The following is a 23,596-nucleotide window of genomic DNA, read 5'->3' as shown; positions in this document are numbered from 1 at the left end:
GAACAGGTGAAACACTTATAGAATTACGCACACTAAGTGGAGGTGTTGATGAAAGGGGTCATCAGCGCACGCACATGCTACAAGACATTTTGCGATCGCTCAAGTGCAATTGTACCGCGTGAGGAGCAGTGCAACCCGTAGGACAGAGTTGAGGTATACTCTGGGTCGAGTAAAAGACGTCTAAGTGACGATTCGTACCCTCGTTTGCTTGAAAGTGATGATTTTGGACATTGTCGTGGAAATTTACCACTCTTGACAGATGGACCTGTAGTAGATAATGAGGATGATACTGACGTAGTCGAGCCTGAAGCTAAACGTCAATGTATGGACGATTACGAGATTCGCTTTCTGCCACCGTTGTACCCACGACTTACAACGAGGCAATACAGTCATCAGAGTGAAAGCAATGGAAAGCAGCAATTCTGACCGAGATTCAAGCTCATGAACGCAACCACACATGGGATGTTGTTCGCCGCCCGCCTGGTGTCAAGGTGATTGGTAACAAGTGGGTTTTTGGGCACAAGTTTGATGAAAATGGTGAAATTGTGCGTTATAAGGCGCGTTTGGTTGCTCTTGGATACCTGCAAACGCATGGTTTTGATTACTTCAATACGAACTCACCGGTTGCGTTCTCAAACACAATTCGCACGTTTCTTGCGGTTTGCTGCAGTATGCAATATATGATACGACAATTTGATGTGGAAACAGCCTTCTAAATGGAGACTTGGAAGAAGACGTTTACATGGAGCCACCACCAAGGATAAATTTAAGCCTGGATCGGTTTGCAAGCTAAGACGAAGTTTGTTTGGCTTAAAACAAGCCGCTGCAGTTTGGTACAAGAAGGTATGCTCTGTATTTGTGACTTTAGGCTTTGAACAATGTCGTGCGGACACTTGTCTTTTTGTTCGACGTCCCAATACTTAAGTCAAGTCAGTTTTCGTACATTGTGCTGTACGTGTATTATATTCTCATTGGCTGCAAGTCGAATGCAGAGGCTGATGGAATTTACAAAGAGTTGACAGCTTATTTCTCGGTGAAGTCGCTTGGAGCTGCGTGATTTATTTTGGGTATGGAGGTAAATTATTCTCTGGAAAAGGGGGAGCTGGTTTTATAACACTCAATTTATTAAAAGGATGATCACGGATTTCGAACAAGATGGTGCTTACGAAGTTCGCAGTCCAATTATTGCTGGTCAAGAGTTGACCCCTACTGACTCGCGGTGTGACTTTAAAAACAGCACTTTGTATCGAAAACTGGTGGGTTCCCTGATGTAAATTGCGAATGCTACGCGACCTGATATCAGCTACACGATGTCGGTGTTATTGCAGTATTTGGAGAAGCCAAAACAGATGCACTGGTGTGCAGCGTTGCGCGTTTTGCATTACCTGATGGGAACACAATCACACGGGATTGTATACACGAGATCGGACGGCAATAAACCCATGCTTTGCGCCTACTGTGATGCAAACTGGGGAGGTGACAAAAGTACTCGTCGCTCGACCTCTGGTGTTTTAATTTTTGCTCGGTAACGTGGTTGTTGTATACAAGAGCAAAATACAAAGCTAGGTGGCTTTGTCTTCGGCTGAAGCTGAGTATATGGCATTGGCACTAGCTACTCAAGAGATTGTGTGGATTCGCTATTTGCTGATGGAAATGGGTGTTGCGTCCAAGAGTGCAACCACTGTACATATGGACAATAAGTCGGCGATAAGTATCGCAACGAATCAAGGATATACGCCAAGAGCCAAGCACATTGACCTGAGGGTGCATTTCGTCCGAGACCACGTTGAGCAACGCACAATTCAGCTCAAAAATATGTTCCGTCTATTATGCAACTTGCTGATTACCTGACGAAGCCACTAAGTGCACCACAACTGCTGCGTCTGCGTGATGCAAGTGGAATCCATGAGAGTGCAAGTTGAAGGGGAGTGTTGAGGTTTACGTACCACGACATGAATTGTGTGTCGTGTTTATGGCAACTTGCAGGGACAGGGCTCTTCGAACAATCTGGATGAGCGATAACTTTATGAGGGGATTTATATATGCGTTTTAGCAGTAGTCTTAACTCTTAATACTACATTCCATTTTGAGCACTGAGAAGTAGTTGTCTGGTTGTTATACTGTAGACGTTCGATGGCCACGCTTGGTATTGGCAGAGTTGCCTCGCGATTGGATAGCAGCTGAAGCGTCTCTTGGTTGTAATGCTACAAAAAGCTCTCAGATACGTGCAATAGACGCCTGAAGATACCATCATTTATCTATAGAAGAAACAAGAGCACATAATATTGAGAGTTGCTACTGAATAGGAAAGTATACGTTTATTAAATATTGTCGGCAGAGTCAGAAAGAGAATGCATGGCCTTAAAGCTATGTATACCTCCGATGGACTGCGAAATGCGTCATTACAACATTCAAACAAAACTTTAAGCGCCTATTCATGATGCTTGCGACTTCCTTACTCTGTTCGTCATTCTTGAAACGACCTTGAGTCAAAATTCGGGTGGGGGAACTACTGTTTCACCAGCTTAGGCCAAACCTGCTTCCATATCAGCTTTGCGGTTCATGAGTCTAGAGATTTCTTCTGTAAGCTTGTCTTCAGCAGCAGCAGTTTTCAAACGTAGAACTCGATCGATCTTAGGATCGCGTAGCGTGACGCTTAAGTTCTCTTTCATCGTCCTTTTATCTTGAATTATCTTTTGCAGTTTATCTAGCTCTCGCTTGTGCTTTTGGTATAGCTTCTCGATTTTGGAGTCACCTCTTTTTAGGGCTTTGGAATACTTGCTGAATTGGTCCGGTTTTTTATTTAGCTTACCGACGATCGTCATTCGGTCCTTAAGCGTGCGCCTAAGCTTCTCAGTTGTGGTCGTCCAGAAGAAACTTCTGTTTTCCGTGTCTTCATTCGTTGTCCTGCCACGCAGCCTCGGAGCGGCTTCACCGTTAGTGACGAGATGTGTTGCATTCAACTCGGAAGCCATTGGTGACGCACTCGTGACGCATGGCAAAAAGGTTGCCACCGCTACGACAAGGCGAAGATGCATATTGTAGTTTCTACGGCTGTCGTGGTTACTGCATTCGATGCTTTAAAATTTTTAAAAAAAGATAGAGGCAGAAGCGAGAGCCGTTACGAGATAGGTAAAGGAGTCAGCTGCTTCTTCGCGTGGTTACGTCGCAAAGAGTTAACCTGGCCTTCAAGGGCTTTCTCGCACATTTCAGGCGACCACGGCGAAAAAACATTTTAAGCACTTGGTGTCTGTGCGTTAAGTTTGCAACACGACAATAGACAACACTGACGATTGATAATTAGCAAAATAGCTCGTTTTTACGGCTTGTTGCTGGATAGGCTCGTCGTGGTTCAGTGTGACTTCGCACAGCTTCATATGTGGCTCATGCATGGTTGGATTTGTAGAATAGTGTTGTCGTTACAACGATGCAGGGAGCGATTAGCACAACAACTATGTGTATTATTATTTGTATAACACAATACTTTGTGGGCATCTCACGCTTAAGACCAGTTGGGAAGTTTTTGTAGCGAACCCAATTTTGCTGCCCACTATGTTTCAAGATCATCTTTTCGTTTTGCAGTAAGTAGACAAAATAAAGGGGCAACGATGACCGCTTTTAAAAGTGGTTTCTGTCCGTCGCAATTTTCTCCTAAACCTCCTAAACCTCTGTATGGACTGCTGAACGTATGTGTGAAGAAGGCGTTTTCAATCCTCAAGCTTTTTACGGAGCTTTAAGCGCATGAAGCGACACGAAAGGAGGCGGAAGAGATGCTCGCCATCAGCTCAAAATTGCTTTCCGAGTGGCAAAATGAAAATGAAACTGAAAATCTTATAAACTTTTGGAGAATAAGCCAGACTGCAGTATTCACTCAAGCCAACATGTGCATTCATTTTGGATCGATTATGAAATTATCACAGTGTTGGCGATTTCAAACATCGGGGTTTTCTTTTTCGTTTTACGCGACTTTAACTAGCATTCTTATCACCTTCTTCGGCCTTCTGATAGTATAAATATTGACTTGTCCTTCTTGTATATTTCGTTGTAAAACAAAATATATTTGAGCCATACACTCACGCTTTTTGAGCTCCATTGTTGCCAATCTACTGCTACGAAAGCGATTAATAGAAAGCAAAGGTATAATGGTGTGTTCTTGAGCCGTAGATTAGATGATAAAACAATATTTTCTGTATTTATCGATTTTGCAGCCGGACAAATCTTTGCATATGTCTCATTTTTCTCTAAATCTTGCTTATGGTCTATTTGGAGGAACCTTGCGAGCTTTGCTGCTAATATGGTTACGGTCAGATCATAATTGACAGGATAGAAATGTACCTCTTCTTTCTAGTAGCTGTGACGAAAGCACATGTCTGGCGCCAGAAAGTTTGTTTTTCTTAAGAACTTTTTGTATGCCTCTAACCACAAAGTGAATACTGACGTCAATAGATCCGGCCAATGACCTCGAGCCCTTAGGTAGCACACGTAGCGAAGAAAATCCTTTATCACTGTTTGCTCCACGGCTTTAAGCACCTCTCAATGAAGTGAATTTATGCATCTTTTACTTTTTTTACATTCGTATCCTTTGTTTGATTACAATGTTCGTGCGTAGCGTCAGCCAAGTGCAGGTCTTTCAAAAGCTTAAAGACTATTAAAAGTCATGCGTGGGTATCGGTGTCATTATTTGTGTCAATAGCTCATAGAACATGTTTACGTGTTTAGAGCTCATCTTTTGACCAATACCACTTTTGCCGATCACAAGACGCGGCAAAGCGTAATATTTTCTACAAACAACGAAACAGGAATTAACTAGCACATCAAGCTTTACCGCCACATCGCTTAAAAATTGCACTTGCAAAAACAATTGTGGCGACTCATTGTCGGATTCTTGATCTTGTACTGAATGGGTTTCATGTCGCTATCATTCGGGCATGGTGGACCATAAATGAAGCCAATATCGTCAATTACTCCACTTATACGTCTGGGTCTCTAAGACGGGCAAAGTAGAAGATATAATAATGTTGACTTTCAGTCAGTCGCCATCAGGTGTCTTTATAAGCGTAACTATTTGATCCGCTTTAGACTATCTGAGTAGCTCGACATAGCGTCAAGCATGCCGAGCCCAGCGCACGTACGAGTAAACGTTTGTTCTGGCCAGTGGTACATTGATGGGCAAACAGTCCATTACAGAGGTGATCCATAAAATTAAGCCGTTTGAAAAGGCCAACAAGGCGATGGAATGGAAGGAGCCACAAGAAAAAAAGATTGTGTGCAGCTTGTGAAGATAACCACAGCCAATGAAACAAGTCCTTTTTTTTCTCTCAAGCAACACAAGAGCGGTGCCTCTTTAATCATTATACTTGCTCGCTGGTACGTGTACTTGTCTTTTGGCGCCATGCTAGTGGGGCGTGCTACCGTAATGAGGCGTTCTTATTCGTGCACGTGAGCTGTACACCGCACGAGGAGTGGCATCAGACGCAAGCAAAGCTTCAGTGGCGTCCACTTTTTCAGTCTTGCGACTTTGAGAGCTGAGTACGAGGCAAGTGCCACCGATAACGAGGGTAGCGCCTACAAAAGTAATGCGTCCAGGCATTACATCGACGTTCATTACGATACCCTGTGCTGTAGCTACAATCGGCTCCACGAGACAGACAATCGATACGACAATAGGATCGAAATATTTCATCACGCCAATGTAACCCATTGTGCCAATACAATCACAAATGAAAACGAGGTAGAGTACCGCCAGCAGTCGATTCGATGATGGAGTCAACCAGCCAAAAACTCCATTGTACGGATCAGTCGACAGGCTGAGGTCTTGTCCGGCAGCCAGCATGTAACAGAGTAAAGCCGTCGCTGACGTGGCCGTTAGGCCACATAGAAATACCATCACGTGCATACTTGGACGCACCTTTTTGGCCAACGTGAAATAGAGAGCTCCTCCTGCAGCACCAGAGAGAGCCACGAGGTCTCCTATCGCTGACGCTGATACAACGTTAGGACCTCCAGGGGTTGAATCTGTACTTGTAATGACACCACCCACGACACCAATAGCAGCACCCAATGCCTCAAATGCAGCAACGGGCTTCCGCTGTAAAAGTTTCCAAAACACTAGCAACATCGAGTGTGTGTTGCTAAATAGCGTCGCGTGGCCAACCGAAGTCATGGACAATGCCACAACGAATGAACCCAAATAGTACGCGTACGCAACACCCGCAATGAGCACAAACGTTAAACACCTTTTCCAACTTCCGCCATGTTCACTCTCGTTACCACGCAGGATGATTGTTAATGCAAACGGAAATGTGACCATCGACGTAGCCATATTACGCCAAAGAATGCGAATTTCAGGGGTCACGACATTTGTGATTTCATCCAGCGCGACCCCGACCGACGAGATAGTAAAGAGCGAGACCATTAGCAAGATGTAGCCAATCATTGGTGCTTCGCGCTTTACCACGACAGTCACTTCTAAATGTTCCTCAAAACCGCGCGTGTTCACTTGGATCTTGGTAATATCCGACGGCAAAATCGTAGCCTTGTGCAATGGCGTTAACATGGCTCGTGGGGTCACTAAACTTCCGCCGCTAGTCCCTTCGTCGTCTTCAAAAGCGACCTCTGACTTTCCTGGTACAGCCAACAAGTACTCCGACAGACCAGCATCAGGTGGCACCATTCCGGACGGGTCTCCTGGAGTCATTTCAATGAGATACGCATGGTGCCTTAAATTGGCGCCTTCGACGGCCTCGACCGTGTCAGTATCCATTGGAAACGACAGCACAAAAGGAGAGGATTCACTAAGCGCCGATTCCTTACTATCCATGCACGTACGTGCCGAGAACGGAGATCTCATAGAGTGGCTTGACCACACCTCTTTTGATCGTGTATTATGCGACAAAAGCGGATGGGACTCGAGCTCAATAGCATTAGTAGGAAGCCCGACTTCACTTCCATTAGCTCCTTGATGAGAATGCTCGAAAGTATCAGCATTTCCAACACCAACGATAAAACCATGGAAAAGCTTTGAGCCGTCAGTATTTCCAGCAACGCGTAGCGACATGTCCGGGTCTGATGCCGACACACCAATGACTACATTCTTGGTTTGGAACGGATCGCCCATGGGTGTTGAAGCTAAAAAGACTGTCCAGGGAGAGAGCTTTGCGGTGCCATCCGTGTCTTGCGTGTATGCTAGCTGCTCCTCCGTTTCAATACTAAACCACGTTTCGCCTGCGGTTGCGAGATAGGTGAGACAGGAACTTCCATTGGATGCCGTACTTGTAAAACTATTGAGCGCTTCAGCAAGTGAAAAGTAGCGCGGAGTTAGTGCAAGGGTCTGCAACGCGTCAAATATCCGCACGGAGCTAAGAAAGAGCCCTGCATCAATACCATTGTAATTCGCAAGGTCTCGACTAATATGCACGATATTATGCTGCGCTTCGTTAATCTTTACTTTGACAATCGTCGCGGGTAGACCCGAGAGCTCAGCAATATCTGTCTCCACGAGCACGCACGCGGCTGCTTTATCAAGTGGATAAGCTGATAGTTTAGAAATCACAGACTTGTCAAAGATATGATCCGCAGTATGAATCAAAAACGGCTCGGGGCCTGGAAAAAAGGACCTTGCCGCCAGAATGGACCGAGCGTGGCCGTCGTCATTCGTTTGTCCCAAGTCAAGGAATTCAATCTTCATTTTAGTATAGAATGGCGTTTGCTTGACCGCAGCCATGATTTGGCCGCCTGCGACTGCCACTGATACGACGACGCGTTCGATTCCAGCGGCATAAAGCTGGGTTAGAATGTGACTGATGATTGTTTGCTGGCCTAACTGAATAAGGCACTTGGGTCGCTCGGTTGCATTGAGATGGCTTGGCCGAACGGCAGCTGTGAGGAGCACTTGTCGGACACTTGATGGTCGAGACGTGGGGGTCAAGAGTAACGCTGCAGGGCCAGAGGGCTTTGAGGGCAGCGACGCCACATGAGAATGCGCGTGTACGTTATTATGAGCGTCCATGGGCGCTTGATCGGAGCTGTAGACGACGTCGTGACCTACCGTTTCGAATGGGACGTTCTCGCCCGCATCGACAATGACGCCCTGGATCTCGGAGCGCGTAGGGTCCGCGAGAAAGCTCGCGAGCAGCTCCGTCTCGGGAATGCGGAGGAGCTGGCTTACACGCTGTAAATCTAGTGCGTAGACTGCTGTAGGCACCTCAGCTTCCACGTCCAGGGGTCGAAGCTTTACCACCATCTCGCAATGGCTTTGTGGCGGTCCAATGAAGAATGACAATGCCGCGATTTGTGTCTCGGGATCTAAATTTTAAAAGCTCTCGGACCACTTTTAAGCAGAAAGATATTAATTTACATCTCAATGTTCTTGTATAGATTCCTTTTTACGCCAGTACGACACGCGCTCTAGAAACGTTAAATCTGCTCTCAAAGTGGTTCTAGTTTTAGATCCGTGATTAAGAACAAGTTTGCCACACCAGCTTAAGCGTTCGAATGCCCCTTTGGTGTCTTGCGTCTGGACTCCGTCATCTGTATCCCGCGTCTCACAACAAGTAATCGAAATCATCATGGCTCCATAATGCCCTTGTTTCACTCACAACTAACCCGTCGTGCTCACAACACGCATTGCGCCGTACCGTTAAACTACTGCAATGTAGGATCAATTTCCCATGACCACGGGTTTGCCAACTTCCCCATATCCCCCACTCCCGCGTACCCCCCATTCGCTTTCGCCTTATAATAGCTCTCCAATCCCTGGCGACGGAAAGATCTCGCTGCGCGTCGACCAGCCCGTGGAAGGCTGCTTGATGATGACGCACGCCTTCTTTCGGTCACGAGAAGGTGACATTGACGACAAGGACGTCAAGATGCAATATGATTGGTTCAAATCCTCCTTGCGGCGCGCCTGTGCCAACCACGCCTGCCTCCGCCACACGAGCGATGAAGCGGGCAATGTGTTGCTGCTTACGGCCAATCTCGAGTGTGTCCAGTGCTGTCGCCTTGGCATCGCTCGCGACCAGTCGTGTTTCTGCAGTCTCGAGTGCTTTCGCATGTCGTGGCATACGCACAAAGACTTGCATGACACGCAAGCGCTGGTCGACGCCCAGCGTCGGGACGCGTTAAAATTTACGTGGAAATCGCAACTGTATGCGATGGAAAGGTTTTGTCCACTCCCGACCGAAACGTGGATCAAGGTTCAGGAAGCAAAGTAGGAACCGTGGCTTGAAAGACACCTTTGAGGTTTCTCACGCACGTGCCGCTCTTGTATTATAGTCGGTCATATACGCCCACTCGTGAAGACGTTGGCCACGTGCTTCGAGTCGAGTGTCGTGCGACTCAACGAATCAATGGCGCTGTGCTGATGAAAACCGTCGACACGGGGCTCGTTCTGCCGTGTAAGTCTGTGGTTTCTTGGCATCTTGTGTAGTAACTTTTGTGTGTACTGAAATCAATGCCTCCAAAGTCCCGCCCATGCCACCGAAGCGACGGATGCTAGCCACTGCGACTGAAGCGCGACTGACTCCGCGATTGCGGCAACTTGGTGTGTTTCGAGTGCTGACGTACAATGTGTTGGCGGAAATCTACGCTACACGGCAGATGTATCCCTACTGTCCCGTATGGGCACTGAATTGGTCGTTTCGACGCGAATTACTCAAACGAGAGTTGCAGTCGTATAATGCTGACATTCTATGTCTTCAAGAAGTCCAAGGAGACCATTTCAAGACGTTTTTTGCTCCCCTAATGGACGAATGGGGCTACGAAGGCTGGTACTTGAAGAAAGCTCGAGAATCCATGGGGTTGGAAGGCAAGGTCGATGGATGTGCACTGTTTTTCAAACGCAGTCGGTTTATTCTTAAAGAACGCTATCCAGTGGATTTCAATGAACTAGCCAACAACTTTCTGTCGCAGGTGCAGACCGAATATGATCTGAAGTATCAAGGTCCGTCCATGGCTGCCCGTGAAAAGTACTTGGCGACACTGAATAAGATGCGGCAGCGCCTCTTGCGGGACAATGTTGCACAAATTGCAGTGTTAGAAGTCGTTCCTACAAGCAATGAAGTCGTACTACGTAAGTCGCAATCAGGACCATTGATGTGCATTGCAAATGTGCATATTTTCTCAAATCCCAAATTTCCGGATGTTAAAATGTGGCAAACAAGTATGTTGGAGAAGCAGGTAGGTTGTATTTGCAGTCGAAAGAGATTAAATTGACACTCACGGGTGAATGGTTGTGTGGCGCTTGGGGTGGTAGCTTGAGCGAGTGACGTTAAGACGAAACTTACCCACGATTCTCTGTGGAGATTTCAATAGCGAACCGACGAGCGCGGTATACGAATTTATGACGCAAAACCACGTTTCACTCCATCATCCCGACATTCAGTACGCACCGAGTCAGCTGGCAAATATTTACGCGTCCTTGGACTTGGAGCAACATATCGGTTTTGCTAGTGCCTACGCTTCGATCTTTGGTGCTGAGCCCGAGTATACCAACTATACAGGTGGGCGTAGTTTTGTGTCTGCTAGTATACTGATGTGTTGAAAGTTCTTGGTACTCGGTCCTAGGGCGCTGGAAAGGTGTTCTTGATTATGTGTGGTACACCCCCGAGACATTGATGCCATTTGCAGGGCTAAGAGTGCACCCGCCACAAGTCCTCGAAGGATTTTCGAAAACAGCTTTGCCAAATTGCCAGTTTCTGTCAGATCACGTGCCGCTGTGTCTTGATTTTAGTTTTAAACCAAGTGCTCTAATTACTGGAAGATATTAATAGAATTAATAGTAAAACTGTACACTTGAGCAATTATTTATTTTAATCCACACACACGCCACAAGCAGTCTCGTGTTACACGACTCGGTTACCATCACTCTTGATGCCATGCAGACCTCGCAGGTATGTGCGATTGACCGCATCTACGGCGACTTGCAGCCGCAATTTGTCGCCAAGGATGTGCTGAAGGCGCTCTCCCAGCTAGACGCAGTGGTTGGAGACATTTTTAATCGCTTAGTGCATAAAGTGTCATTTGAAAAGGAGCGTGTTGCTGCCGTTGACAAGCGCATTCAGCTGTGTCAAGCCAAGGTGAATGCCCTCACAGCGCGTCGCTCTACCAATAAGCCCACAACTGTCTTTTCCACGTCGCGATATCCGGCACCGAAGCATCTAGCACTGCCCAAGACACTGTTTTGCGATAAACCGTACGCCGACGCGCCCCTGCTCGTGCCTGACGCGGACGATGAGACGCATTTCTTGCCAGCTGAGCCACTACCGCCCGCCTATCGAGGCCAACACATGGCAGAAGTCTTGGAACTTTTCGAAAAAGTAAACGAGTATCAAAAGACGCAGCAGCCGGAAGCGAATATGGAAAAGGAAGGACTGGGTCGCCTCCCTGAGTACATTGCGTCCGTGGGCAGTGTTCTGCTCTTTAATTCCGGTGAAAATCCATACCAAAAGGTCCAAAGATTAATCTCGTGGTTCAATTAACTTGTTGCTAATGACGAAAGGTCTTGTGTGGGCATCTAGTACACGTCGTGGGATAATCTATTGGGCACGGACTATGAAGAGGAAGAAGAGAAGCGGAAGGAATTGGCCAAGGCACCACGAACTATTGAGTACGGCGATGAATTGGTGCGTGCTTGCAGGTCTTGTTGTATAGACTTGGTAATGATCGATGGGATGTGCGCTTATAGCCGAGTGTACAAGGACTGAATTACGAGTTCCATCCGTCCATGGGGATCATGCCTGACATGTCCGCGAAGCTACCGATGAATTTGCCGCTAGAGAATATCGCCGACTACCAGTACGCACAAGAAAACACGACGTCGATTGCACCGTCAATGTTTCAGGACAAGACATTGCCTGATTTGCCAACAATTGCGAATTTTGAGGTTGGACCCATGGCCATGGAGCCGTCTGTGCAAACTCTTACAGTTGGTCTAGTCGATAATACCCCACCACCGCCACCTCCAGCTCTAAATGTGGACTTTACAACGATGAAAGAGGATACACCACCTCCACCACCTCCACCGCCTCTTGCATCGCAAGACAAGGACGTTGTCCCTCCTCCGCCATCTATGGTCTATGAAGAAGACGATGCACCCCCTCCTCCACCACCGCAGGAGGTAAAGGCGGTGGAAAGTCTAATTCTTGGTCTTCTATTTGACAAATGTATCGAATATTTCATCAGGATGTTCCTCCCCCACCGCCTGCACCAGAACAAGTCGACAGTCTGCCAACGGCGATAAGCTTTCTTGACCAGATTCGGAACCCCAATATAAAACTTCGCAAGGTCAGTGCTTTAAATACCATGACTTTTGTAATGGTATGTCACTTCTTATGTGAATTTTGCCATAGGTGGATGCGAGCGTCGAAAAGGCCGATCCGATTATGAAAGCAGGAGATAGTGCGACAAAGCCGTTAACGATTGCAGAAGAAATGCAGCAGCGCATGCTGCGGCGACAAGCCGCTATTAGTGGCAAGCAAGACCAGATGGAGCAGAGACGCGAGCGCGAAAAAGCTGCGGCAAAACCTGTAACCGTGCTGACCGCAAAGGAAGTGACGGCTCCTGCTCAGCCTCCACCGCCTCCTTTATCACATGACGGACAGCAGAATCAATTGCCTACACTGGCCATGTCAGATGATGGCAGTGACGATGGTCATGGTCACCTACCGGACGACAACAAGTCGAATGACGGGGACGATTTCTTGGCTCAAATTCAAAATATTAAGAAAAAGCAAAAAGGAGGCTCGATTCGGTCAAAACAAGTGCTGCCTCGAAGGATGGAAGAAGTCAAGAACCCAATCGAAAATTTTGAATCAGTGCGTTTTGAACCTATAGTTATTGACGTATGTTTTTTATTTGACTTGTGGGTCGAATTTTGTGTAGCAAATGATTGGACTTCGAAACCGTGAAGATTCTTTGAGCATGTCTGAAGCTTCAGATTGGTCGGACAATTGAGAGTGTTGAATGCATCTTCTGATGATGTTAACTCTCTTTGAGAGTTGGCTTTCAATTGACGAATCGCCAACATTTGAACAAACGTGTCTTTTTGAGGTCGACTGTCGAGTTGTGTGTCTTAAAATTCTTCGCTGTCGCCACGTCAAGTGTGTTTACGACTCAAGGCCAACCACAATAAAGAGATATTTTGTTGAGGAAATCAAAAATACGTGCAATTGTACTCGGTGGTGCTTCTTCACAAAGTTTACAAGGTAAGAGTCAAAAGTTCAAGAGATTAGTTCCATATGATACGCTTCTTTCGCCTTGAGCCTACAATAATTGCATTTTCTTGAAGCGGTATTTGATTTACAAACGCTGATGAAAGTAAGTTTGTACTGACGTATTACGTATTTATCCTTGCGAGAAAGTCAGGCACCAATTTGTGATGTCATTCGTTAGCGATCGACAAATTATTTGCCGATCGCTTAGCAGCGGGTCATGTAAGGGAGTCAACTTCCCCTCATCACTCGCCGACCTTCTGTGTGCGTAAAGCAACAGGATTCTTTTAGATTGAATTAAGCAGCATCATTTCATTTTCTGAAAGCTGTGCTGCTTCAGTCGCATAATAGTGCATTTATTTAGCAAAAGGTAATTAGGCCGATTGTATATAGCCACAACTGCGTTGCGGTACAAGGTGTTAATTAATATATTATCTAAAAGGTAGATAAAACTTTGCAAATATTACTTTACATAGTAATATTCGGAAAACTTATCCATTGGTAGATATATGCCGTTATATTTACTTGCTCCGCGGTCCAGTAAGCACTGGACGCGCGCAAAGAGACAGATAAGACTTCATTGCGTTTTTTGTATTAGTATATAATTAAGTACGTATCAAATTGATAGAAACAGAAGAGCTTGATAATATTAAATACAGTTTACATTTAACCCTGTAGCGGAGCTACCTATGCCTAAAGTCAGAGGAAGACATTCAAACTCAAAGAGTCACTTAGTTCTATTGAACTAATGGGTTTAACAACTCAGGGAGTCGTACAAGCTACTAAAGCTTATAAAATCATAGTTCAAGGGATTCAGGGGTTTGTAGAACCAATTGGCAACTAGTGTCCAAGAGGATATACCTTAGAAAGGCTTCTATCTCTTACAGATCAATGCACAAGCCTTAGAAAGGCACTTAACGCTTTAAGATCAAAAGGGGAACTGCACTTTATTTAATAATTTAAATCTAAAATCCTTGCCCTAGCTAATTTAAAATAGATTTCGGCCACCAGATTTATATCTGGCGGCGACCACATTTGTTGCCCATAATAAATGGGATTTAAGTAATTAACTATTTTAGAATTAAAATGGGTGTTATGCCCATCAAGTAAATGTACCACAAAACAGTTATCAAATCGATGTGTGCCCCATTACACCCTCCCCCATCAGACTGTTGACACCGGGTGTCAATATTCACTTCATTTCCTCTTTGAGGTTGGAACCTTAACAGCTAACCTTTCGGTTGTGTTTCTCTTTCCTTTGTCTCATGACAATCAAGCGTGAGTCACAGACTCTTAGCACCTTTCTCGATGATGAGGGGATGGTGGACGTCAAAATTCACTCTCCATCAGAGGAGGAGGAGAAAGAGCGTCGTTCTCTCACGCCTTCTCCTTCGGATGAAAGTCGGCGGGGGAGTCCCAATCCGTTCCTAGAGCCCCGAGTTCGTTCCCAGAACGTGGTGCCGCTGATGTCTGAACTCGTTGAACAGGACACGGGACCCTGAGTCCAACATCATTACGAATCCGCTCGATGAAGAGCAAGAGCACATAATCCTCATAGAGGAAAGACCTCGTCGTCGAGAAGCCGTGATAGCGAAAGCTAAAGCTCAGTGAATATAGATTCCCTCCGCTTAGTGCGGACGAGTGTCGCAAAGAGATAGCGGGTCACAGCGTGGGCACCTGGATCTCCGGTGACCCGGCGAGGACGCGGGGGAGATCGCTGCTCGCGACGCTCTTCATGAGCAATACATTTTTACGCCAAAGGTAATGACGCGCCAAACGAATCAAGGATTGAAAACGAAGTCTCATTTGAAAACTGGGTCCACCGGGTTCGCCGGCTTCGTAATATTTGGAATATCCGAAAGTCTGCGGATAGGGCTGGTGTTCGTTTGGAACGAAAGCTTCGCTTCGATTTCGCAAGTTAAGGCCAAAGGCCAGTTACGTTCGGCATATATGCCACAAAACGAAGAAAGGCCAAGCCGATATTTCAGTGCTTCGGTTGACTGTACAACCATGGATCGAAGCCGCACTGAGGCTGTAGATCCACCTAATCCCACGTCTAGTGGCGGAAAGCGTCGTTTGACGCGAGTTGACACTGAGCTTGGCGCTCAAAAACGTCAACGCCGTACGGGCAATCTTGCCGAAGAGCTACCTCGAACTCCCAAGAGTTTTCAGAAGAGGGGTACCCTAGCCACATCACCAGATACTGGTATTGACGCTTACGACGACGTCGCTTTAAAAAAATCTCCACACAAAACTGAAGGTCCCCCGCGCATCAAGTAGCGCGGGAGGGGGACGAAAATTCGGCGGAAGCATTTGATGCTCTAAGGCACGAGGTGCAACTTCTTCGTGAGGTCCTTGCTCGGGTTGAGAGCTCTTTTGAGGCGGTTCGAGACCGTCTTTCAACGCTGGAGCGTGAGCAGCCTCGTTTAGAGGGCCAGCTGGACATCCTGGTGAGGATGCAGCAATCTGCGGCACGACCGCCTGTCTCGGCGCAAGCGCCTTAAGTCCACGTGGGAAGAGTCCCGATATGGCTTAAGCAACCCAACGTAGAGCACTCGGTGTGTGAACGCAGTTTGCTAGGAAGGATTAGCGTTTAAGCTAGGCCTTACTTGGCCACGACCGTAAATGGTCCAATAAAACGCGGGCGCAATTTGGTCTTGAAGACCGCGGAATCCAAGTTGGGAGGTAGATTTTTTGCGTTTAATAAAACTCGGTCTCCGACCATATAAGAATTAATACAGCTTCTTCCTTTGGCATCTGCTTGTTCTTTTTTTTTGTCTTGGCTATCAGCCATCGTATCCCTTTACATGTCTTAAGACACTAAATTGCGTCGCGAATAACTCCTTACTTGTTTTCGAGCGGTAACAGGGCTGATATTAGCAAGCCTATCGGCCAATTCTCCCCCACCAAGCCCTGAACCACGCAGTAATATCGTTAACGGAACGCGTAGGTGGGTTAGACCGTTGACATAGAACGGAGTATAGCCTGTAGAGCCATGTACAGTGTTATATAACGCAAACTCCACTACTGGAAGCATTGAGCTCCAGCGCTTTTTTGGTGTCTGAGCAGACACACTGCGTAAAACGTTTTCAATGACGCGATTGACACATTCTGTTTGACCATCGGTCTGCGGATGGACCGCACTGGACATATCCAATCTGGTGCCAAGCACTCGGAAAATTGATTTTCGGAATTTACCTGTGAAACGGGGGGTGCCGATCAGAGACAATTGCCACTGGCAAACCATGTTGTCGAAACACGCGATCAATAAACAGCCTTGCTGTACCTTCTCCATAAATGGTATTTGGCACAGCCGCTAAGTTAGCCATTTTGCTCAATTGGTCAACAAAGCCCACCATGCCAGAGTTACCGGCTAAATCTTTCGGTAGACCGAAACCAAAATCTATACTAATGGACTTCTAGCAACCTAAGGGGACGGAAAGGCTCGCTAGTGGCACAGCAGCATGTAACGAGAGTTTAACCCGTTGGCAAGATTCGCACGTGCGAACATATGTGCTGACCCATTTATAAAATTTGGGCCACCAATAAATCTGGCTTACAGAGCCGTAAGTCTTTTCTCTACCGAGATGACCATTAAAGACAGTATCGTGTGCCTCATAGAAGATTTGTTACATCAACTCATCATCATTAGGTACAACGACACGCGGAGGGTCCGCAGTGTCTGTGCAATAAAGCAACAGGTCGTTATCGATAGAAAATCGATGTAACCTTGCCCGCAAACGTGCCGGCAATTTAATACCTGAATCAGAGTTCTTTAGAGCTCGTACGAGAGCTAAACACTGTTTATCATTGGCGTAAGACGAACGGATTAATTCAGTAATAGGCGACGTGATAGTCGTTAAGTGAGAGAGCTCATAATCCGGCCTGCGTGATAACGCATCGGCCAAAGCATTCTGCTTGCCGGGCTTATACTTCACCTCGAAGTTGTATTCCGCGAAAACGGATAGCCACCGGGCTATTCTCTGTGAGAAATGGCGTGACTTAGTCGCCGCGCGTAACGACGCGTGATCTGTATGTATCACAAACGGCTTAGAGCCGAGTAGATCAACTCTAATTTGACAAGAGCATACTTCATAGCAAGTGACTCTTTGTCATGAACTAGGTAGTTCTTTTCCGCAGCTTTAAGCTGTCTAGACTCGAACGCAATAACACGTTCATGCCCATCAACATCTGTTTGTAACAGAGCACGCCAATTGCAAAATTCGATGCGTCACTGACGACACGAAAGGCCAATTTGGATTTGGCGGTGCCAGGATCGGGGCATAGATAAGACTACCCTTAGAAGTGACGATGAATTTAACTCAATTGTTGGTCGAATGACCACCATCTCAGATAAGTCTGCAGCCTTTAAGGCTCGTTCGCAATGATCAATAGACATTTCGTCTAGCTCTAAAAGAGCATGTAACGAAGAGATTACCGCAAGGCTAACTCCCCCCTCAATGTTACCGGTTACACCATTTACAAGCGTGTGTAATTGCTCACTCGTATCACTTTGTGAGGGTGTACACACTTCGTGTCCATCCTGTCTTAAAGTGGAGACAATACCCTCTTAGAGGCCGGAACATTTACGTCTCCGGATTTTCCAGCCTGTATTGGTTCTATACAAGACATGGTGTCTAATTCGACATCCGACAAGGAGTTAGGTAACCCTACTTCTTTATCTAGTGAACTTTACGTGTCACTTCACATGCATTAAAAGGTTTTGACCCAAAATGCCCTGGCAAACCGCCAATAGTGTCACTATTGAGCCTCAGTATGGTGCCACCTCGGCCGACCACACTCGGTGGACTTAGACGTGCCACTTCACGCATCTCACGAATTTTGCACCATTGACAACCTGGCGAACCGCCAACAGTGTCACTACTGACAATCAGTGAGATGCCAGCTCGGCCGACCATACTCGGTGGACTTAGACGTGCCACTCCACGTATCTCAGGGATATTGCACCCTTGATGATTCGGCCTTAGGCTAACAATGCTTTTCAGTGCTTTCAGTGAATCGTAATCACAACTAGTGTCACTCGACGGGGTACGTGCTGCTCCACTTATTTCTGCTGAGTCGGGCTCAGAATTAGTGTTTTGAACATTTGAGTTTATTAATTCAGCCATTCCAATGTCTAAAAGACTGACAGACTGATCCGCGCCAATAGCGCTTTTGTTGCCTAGCAAAGGTCGGTTCATGACTCTCCAAAAAATTGCTAGGAACATTGCGCGTGGCGCCTAAGGTCTTAGACCTTCAATCGATCCATGGCTCCTGTTCTAGCCAGGCCATACCAAGGATGAGATCATATCTCGAATCCAAATCAAGGACGAGACAGCGCTCCATACTATCAAAGTCCAGAAACTTTATACCTAAGCTTAATGGAACTTTGGGAACAGTGACGCGAGTCCCATTCGCTAAGCGAACAGCGATTGTATCATCTTCATGCGCTTTAAGCGTCTCTACGTATTGTTGATTTCCTTCAAGGAAAAGGCGTCGAGCATAGTTGCAAGACGCTCCTGAGTCGATTGAAGTTGACCACGGCTTATCAAAGCCCTTTACAGTAGCTTGAGCAACTAGTAAGCCAGGCTTGTACTCTCGCCCCGTCACATTAAGCACCGAGCTAATTGGGGCTAGGTTCTATTTGTTCTTACCTCCTAAAGGTTCAGCCTAGCCTAGGTCTTCCCCAATAGGGCGCCCCGCACCTGCTGGGTATCGACGTTTTCCCGGACCGTACCAGATCTCTGGTATAGGTCGGAGTTGGAGCTCGTTCGAGCTTCACGCGAATTTCGTAGGGGGCAGGACGGACGTAAATGTTTCGTGTTTCCGCACCTTCCTCAATGAGGCTTAGATCCATGGGTTCCGCTCTACTAGACGGAACCCATGTGCTCGAAGAGCTTGTTCGGTAAACAGGCGTGCTAACGCGAGCAGATTTAAAGTCGCACTCGGCCCGTAGCGCTATGGCAGCTGCCTCTTCGAACGTAGCCGGATGAGATCGGAACAATTCGTCCGGGCAACGCCCTCAATGAGACCCCCCCATAAAGATGGTCACTACAATTGCTTCTTGCACCGGGTCTTGTTGCATAGATGCGATGAGAGTTCTCGACTCCTGGACATTGTCTCGTAGGGTTCTATTACCCTGTCGAGTCGCCGTGCTCGCATGCGAAAAGCCTGATCAGGTGGTGCAAACATGCTGGTCATTTGCTGTTTCAGCGAATTTTATGAGAAAATAGCGTCGTTTATGGACGTGCTGCACGATAGTGCCCACTCCGTGGTTCTACCTCCAAGTTTGAAAATGACCATAGCCACCTCTTGCCGTTCTGTTAAGAACAAGGCGGGATCAATCGTCATTTCCATCTGCTTAATCCCAAAGGGAGATTTTCTCCCTCTTTTCCCTCAAATATCTTCACATTTTCCGCTAGAGGGCAAGCTCTTGGCTCTGAGACAGGTACAGAGATGTACCGGATTGGCATGGATGCCGCTAAGTGGTCATGTTACTGACCAATCAGGAAGGCTTCACATCACACGAAGGCTTCAAACCTTGCATATAGGATCTCTGGTCCCTGGGAGATAAAAATTCACGTGTTCAAGTCCAAATAAGGTTTTGAGCTTGTCATAAGCGGCGCATTGCACTTCTGACAGTTCTGGAACCTCGTCCATTTTCGTGAAAGGTTTAGTCTCGACAGGAACATTACGAGAGTTTATGATGTGACTTTTTTGCTGTCCTACTTATACCTGGGGTAAGTAATGGGTCACCATATTCCGCGGTTCTAGTGGTCATTGATGGCTACTCGCACTACGTGAAGACATATTTGTTTATGTCTAAGACCGAGTGCGAAGTGAACCAACATATGAAGAGTTATATAAAGTGGGCTGAGCGACAACTTGGAAATCGGGTTGATCGAGTCAATCCCCGTGATCTAATAGAAGGTGATGCAGGTTAACAATGCTAAGCACGTCAAGTACTGACTGATAAGGGACAAGGGTTCTGCAGTGGGACAATGGAGACCTGGTACATCAAAAAATAGTATCGTGCACACTAAGGTTGGTCCAATGGCGTTTCAGTGGGCGAACGCATCAGACACTGATAGGAATGGTCAAGGCAATGATTTACTAGTCTGGATTCCCGAGGTCTTTTTGGGTGCACGCACTAGAAAATGCTGTGTGCGTGAAGAACAGGGTGCACTGCAAGGGTGCAGGATGCATGCCTTACGAAACCATATTTGTGTCAAAGCTTAATATCCATCACGTAAGATCGTTTGGCTCTTTAACCTACTGCCATGTCCCAGTGTCGAAGAAGAGAAAACTAAATATGCACTGCAAAACGGGTTTTCTGCTTGGCTACTGAGAGAATTTTGTCATTTGTCACGTGTATTTCCCAACGGAACACAAGAAAGGCTTTGTTGGATAAATGTCATTTTCGGCGAGTTTAAAAGCGCTATCTTGGTCACCATCCCCATATGCAACAAGCTCGCCTTCCTCAGGTGACTCGTTAAATGTGTGCAGCCATTACATAACCTTTGCGAGATATGTTCTTTCATAGCGATCCTTGTAATTGACTAGTTCGTTAATCTTCACGTCCGATGATCAGCACGTTTGCAGTAATGTTAAGATTGTAACGGGTTGTCCCGCTACATTACACTATTCCCGATAAGAGGAATAATAAATAGTATTTTCTATGAGAGGAAATAAATGAAGAAGTACGAATTATATCGTTAAATATTTTGACTTAATAGTTCCAACATTACCAACTTTGGTAATATTGACGCAGTAATACATTAGTTCTATTAATTAGTTTAAAATCAAACCCGCCAATTGTTATAAAGCACGATTGTGGGGTGCGCAAGGAGGCGCCATACATAGTTTGTTAATAACATAATAAAGTCAGTCGTAGATAGAAGATCGTTACGTAGAAACTTGGTTGTTTAATCCAGCTTTACTTTATTCTAAAAGCCTAAGAATTTACCTTTAGTAGCTGCGACTTCTTTGCTGCTTGTAATCTTTCCTGCACGCGAAGTAATCGAGGCGCCCCATCTCCACTGTAATCAGTGTAGGTTGTCTAGTACTGTTAACAAGACTAGCAAAGGGTGCCCCGTTTTACAGAGACGGCTCGGCTGAATCAGCCTAGATGAGGCAGATCGCAATGTATGGAATGACATGGTATCGAACAGCGCAGCAATCGACGGAAGCGAAGTGATCCACAGATTTGTCGAGATTTTAACGAGTCATGATCGACGTACAAGGGATGATATACTGTAAATTAGCCGTCTACCCAATTACAAATCATCTAGTGAAGACCAAGCAAAGGAGTTTTCAATCCAAGTTGCAGAAACTCTAAGCGCAGGATATAAGCATGATTCTGCAAACGATGCAGATTCTAGCGTTGGCAAAGATGATGTCGCATATTCAGACATAGACAACGCAGAGAGTGAAGAGCACGCTGAAGAAGCCGTCGATAGGTCTAGCACCGCAGAGCGTAATGGTGACGAAAACGATGGAGTTGCCAACGCATAGGATGACGCTGATGAATGTGACGGCGGTGAGAGTAATTCAGATGACATGTTGGATCGTCGCAATATCGAATACGACATTAATGATAATTAAAAGCGGGTCATGTAAGGGAGTCAACCTCCCTACATAGATCTCGGACCTTCTGTGTGCGAAAGGCCACAGGAGGGTGGCGGATAGTGCACGCATTCAACAAACTGCATGCTGCAACGGTACCGGCTCAAACGCCGATACCTAGAAAAGACGTAATCTTAGATGGTATGTCTAAGAGTACGATCTTTTCGTCTATGGATCTGATTGATGGGTTGTATCAAATCCTTATGCGTGAACGGGACATCCGTACACAGCAGTGAGCACTCCCAGTGGGATGCTCTGGGAATGGCTAGTGATGCCTTAGGGGCTTAGTAACGCCCCTGCAACATTCAACAGATGTGTAACAAATCTGTTGAGACCGGTGCGAGAATTCGCACCGAGTTATTTTGACGATGTATTCGTCATAGCCGGGCCATGAGCGGGAAGATGGACGTGGAAGTTCATAAAACTCACGTTCGTCAGGTTCTTACACCTATGCTTTCGCATAAGTTGTACGCAAATCTCAAGAAGTGTATATTCGCTGCAAGCGAAATACCACTTCTTGGGTATATTGTTGGTGAAGACGGCGTGCGCCGTGAACCCGAAAAGATCAAGGCAATTACAGACTGGCCAGTTCCAATTGATGCCAAGGGGACTTAGATAATTTCCTGGATTAGCGGCGTGGCTACACAAGTACTCACGCAATTATGCAGAGATGACAGTTCGTCTCTCGTCTCTTGAAAAAAGTTGACAAATGATTATAAAACACTGACTGTCGGCGTTCTTTTAAGTTATCAAGCAAAGCTTGATGCAATCGCCCATTTTGGCGATTGCAGATCAAGACAGAGCATTCCATGTGGTCTGTGACGCCAGCGATTTCGCAATTGACTGTGAGGTTATGAAATACAATACAGACGGCGCGGAGAGCGTTGTCGGATACCAATCGCGTCAGCTGCAACCAGGTGAGCGCAATTATCCAGTGCAAGACAAGAAACTTGTTGCCATGAAATATGCACTGGCTAAGTTAAGGGTCTATCTCCTCAGAGATAGACTGTTCATCGTATAAACGGACCGTGCGTCATTACGCACAGCAATTAACAGCCCACACCTCTCGCAAAGAATGGCGAGGCGGCTATCCTTCTTCATGGAGTATAATTTCTCCGTGGAATAAATAAACAGGACGACTTAATGTCTTCGCTGGTGCGTTATCACGCCGACCCGTTTTCGAGCCGGCTGCGTACCCCAACAGTTAAAATAGTCCTTCTGTTGCAACGCTCTTTTTAAGTGTTTTATCGTCAACTTAGTTTAACGACATTAAGAAAGCCTGCGCGGAAGATAAAGATCTTCGCATTTAATGGATCGTTTGACGAATTCATCCGATATTCATTTAAAGGTTTGCCGGCTTTAAAACGATCATTATCAGATCGATACACAACATGCAACGAATTACTGTACTACAGAGCCGTTCCCGGCGACAATCCACGTGCCCCAACTCACAATTATTTGCCTTGCGCATCATGTATGAGTGTTCCAATGCACCAACAACTTGGCATCGTGGACGTGAGAAAGATTATCTTACTGTAAGTCGCGACATTTGCTGCCCCGTCAATATCAGTTCGTGCACAAGTACATTCGTGCTTGAGAGGTATGTCAACGGGTGAAGCCTAGCCCTTCATCCCGTGCACCTCTCCAACCTCTACCACTTCCGGCAGAATGTTGGCTGTCTGCATCCATGGATTCCGTGTTCGGATTCCCCGAAGACGATCACACAAACAATGGAATCCTTGTTTTTGTAGACATATATAGCA

At 46.3% G+C, this 23,596-nt stretch overlaps 4 protein-coding genes across 4 annotated transcripts; 2 read left to right on the top strand and 2 right to left on the bottom strand.

Annotated features, from left to right (window-relative positions):
- Positions 1–2,525: 2,525 nt before the first annotated feature.
- On the bottom strand, positions 2,526–3,038 carry CCR75_003269 (uncharacterized protein; the record flags this gene model as incomplete). Its single annotated transcript, XM_067961366.1, has 1 exon — positions 2,526–3,038. The coding sequence occupies one exon, from the start codon at positions 3,036–3,038 to the stop codon at positions 2,526–2,528; it is 513 nt and encodes a 170-aa protein (XP_067821747.1).
- Positions 3,039–5,395: 2,357 nt separating this feature from the next.
- On the bottom strand, positions 5,396–8,242 carry CCR75_003268 (uncharacterized protein; the record flags this gene model as incomplete). Its single annotated transcript, XM_067961365.1, has 1 exon — positions 5,396–8,242. One exon carries the CDS (start codon positions 8,240–8,242, stop codon positions 5,396–5,398), a length of 2,847 nt encoding a protein of 948 aa, XP_067821746.1.
- Positions 8,243–8,513: 271 nt separating this feature from the next.
- CCR75_003267 (uncharacterized protein) lies at positions 8,514–10,766 on the top strand (the record flags this gene model as incomplete). The annotated part of the gene is given in 5 exon segments (XM_067961364.1): positions 8,514–9,208; positions 9,274–9,395; positions 9,428–10,176; positions 10,253–10,533; positions 10,544–10,766. The coding sequence occupies 5 exon segments, from the start codon at positions 8,670–8,672 to the stop codon at positions 10,764–10,766; spliced, it is 1,914 nt and encodes a 637-aa protein (XP_067821753.1). The 5' UTR covers positions 8,514–8,669.
- Positions 10,767–10,853: 87 nt separating this feature from the next.
- CCR75_003266 (uncharacterized protein) lies at positions 10,854–13,449 on the top strand. Its single transcript, XM_067961363.1, has 6 exons — positions 10,854–11,447; positions 11,517–11,621; positions 11,684–12,115; positions 12,181–12,282; positions 12,348–12,812; positions 12,880–13,449. The coding sequence occupies exons 1-6, from the start codon at positions 10,875–10,877 to the stop codon at positions 12,949–12,951; spliced, it is 1,749 nt and encodes a 582-aa protein (XP_067821752.1). The 5' UTR covers positions 10,854–10,874; the 3' UTR covers positions 12,952–13,449.
- Positions 13,450–23,596: the final 10,147 nt, after the last annotated feature.

The sequence above is a fragment of the Bremia lactucae genome (genome assembly GCF_004359215.1).
Source record: "Bremia lactucae strain SF5 chromosome Unknown BlacSF5_NotPlaced_19_SHOA01000004.1_2068294bp, whole genome shotgun sequence".
NCBI lineage: Eukaryota > Oomycota > Peronosporomycetes > Peronosporales > Peronosporaceae > Bremia > Bremia lactucae.
This window is presented reverse-complemented; position numbering and strand designations above follow the sequence as displayed.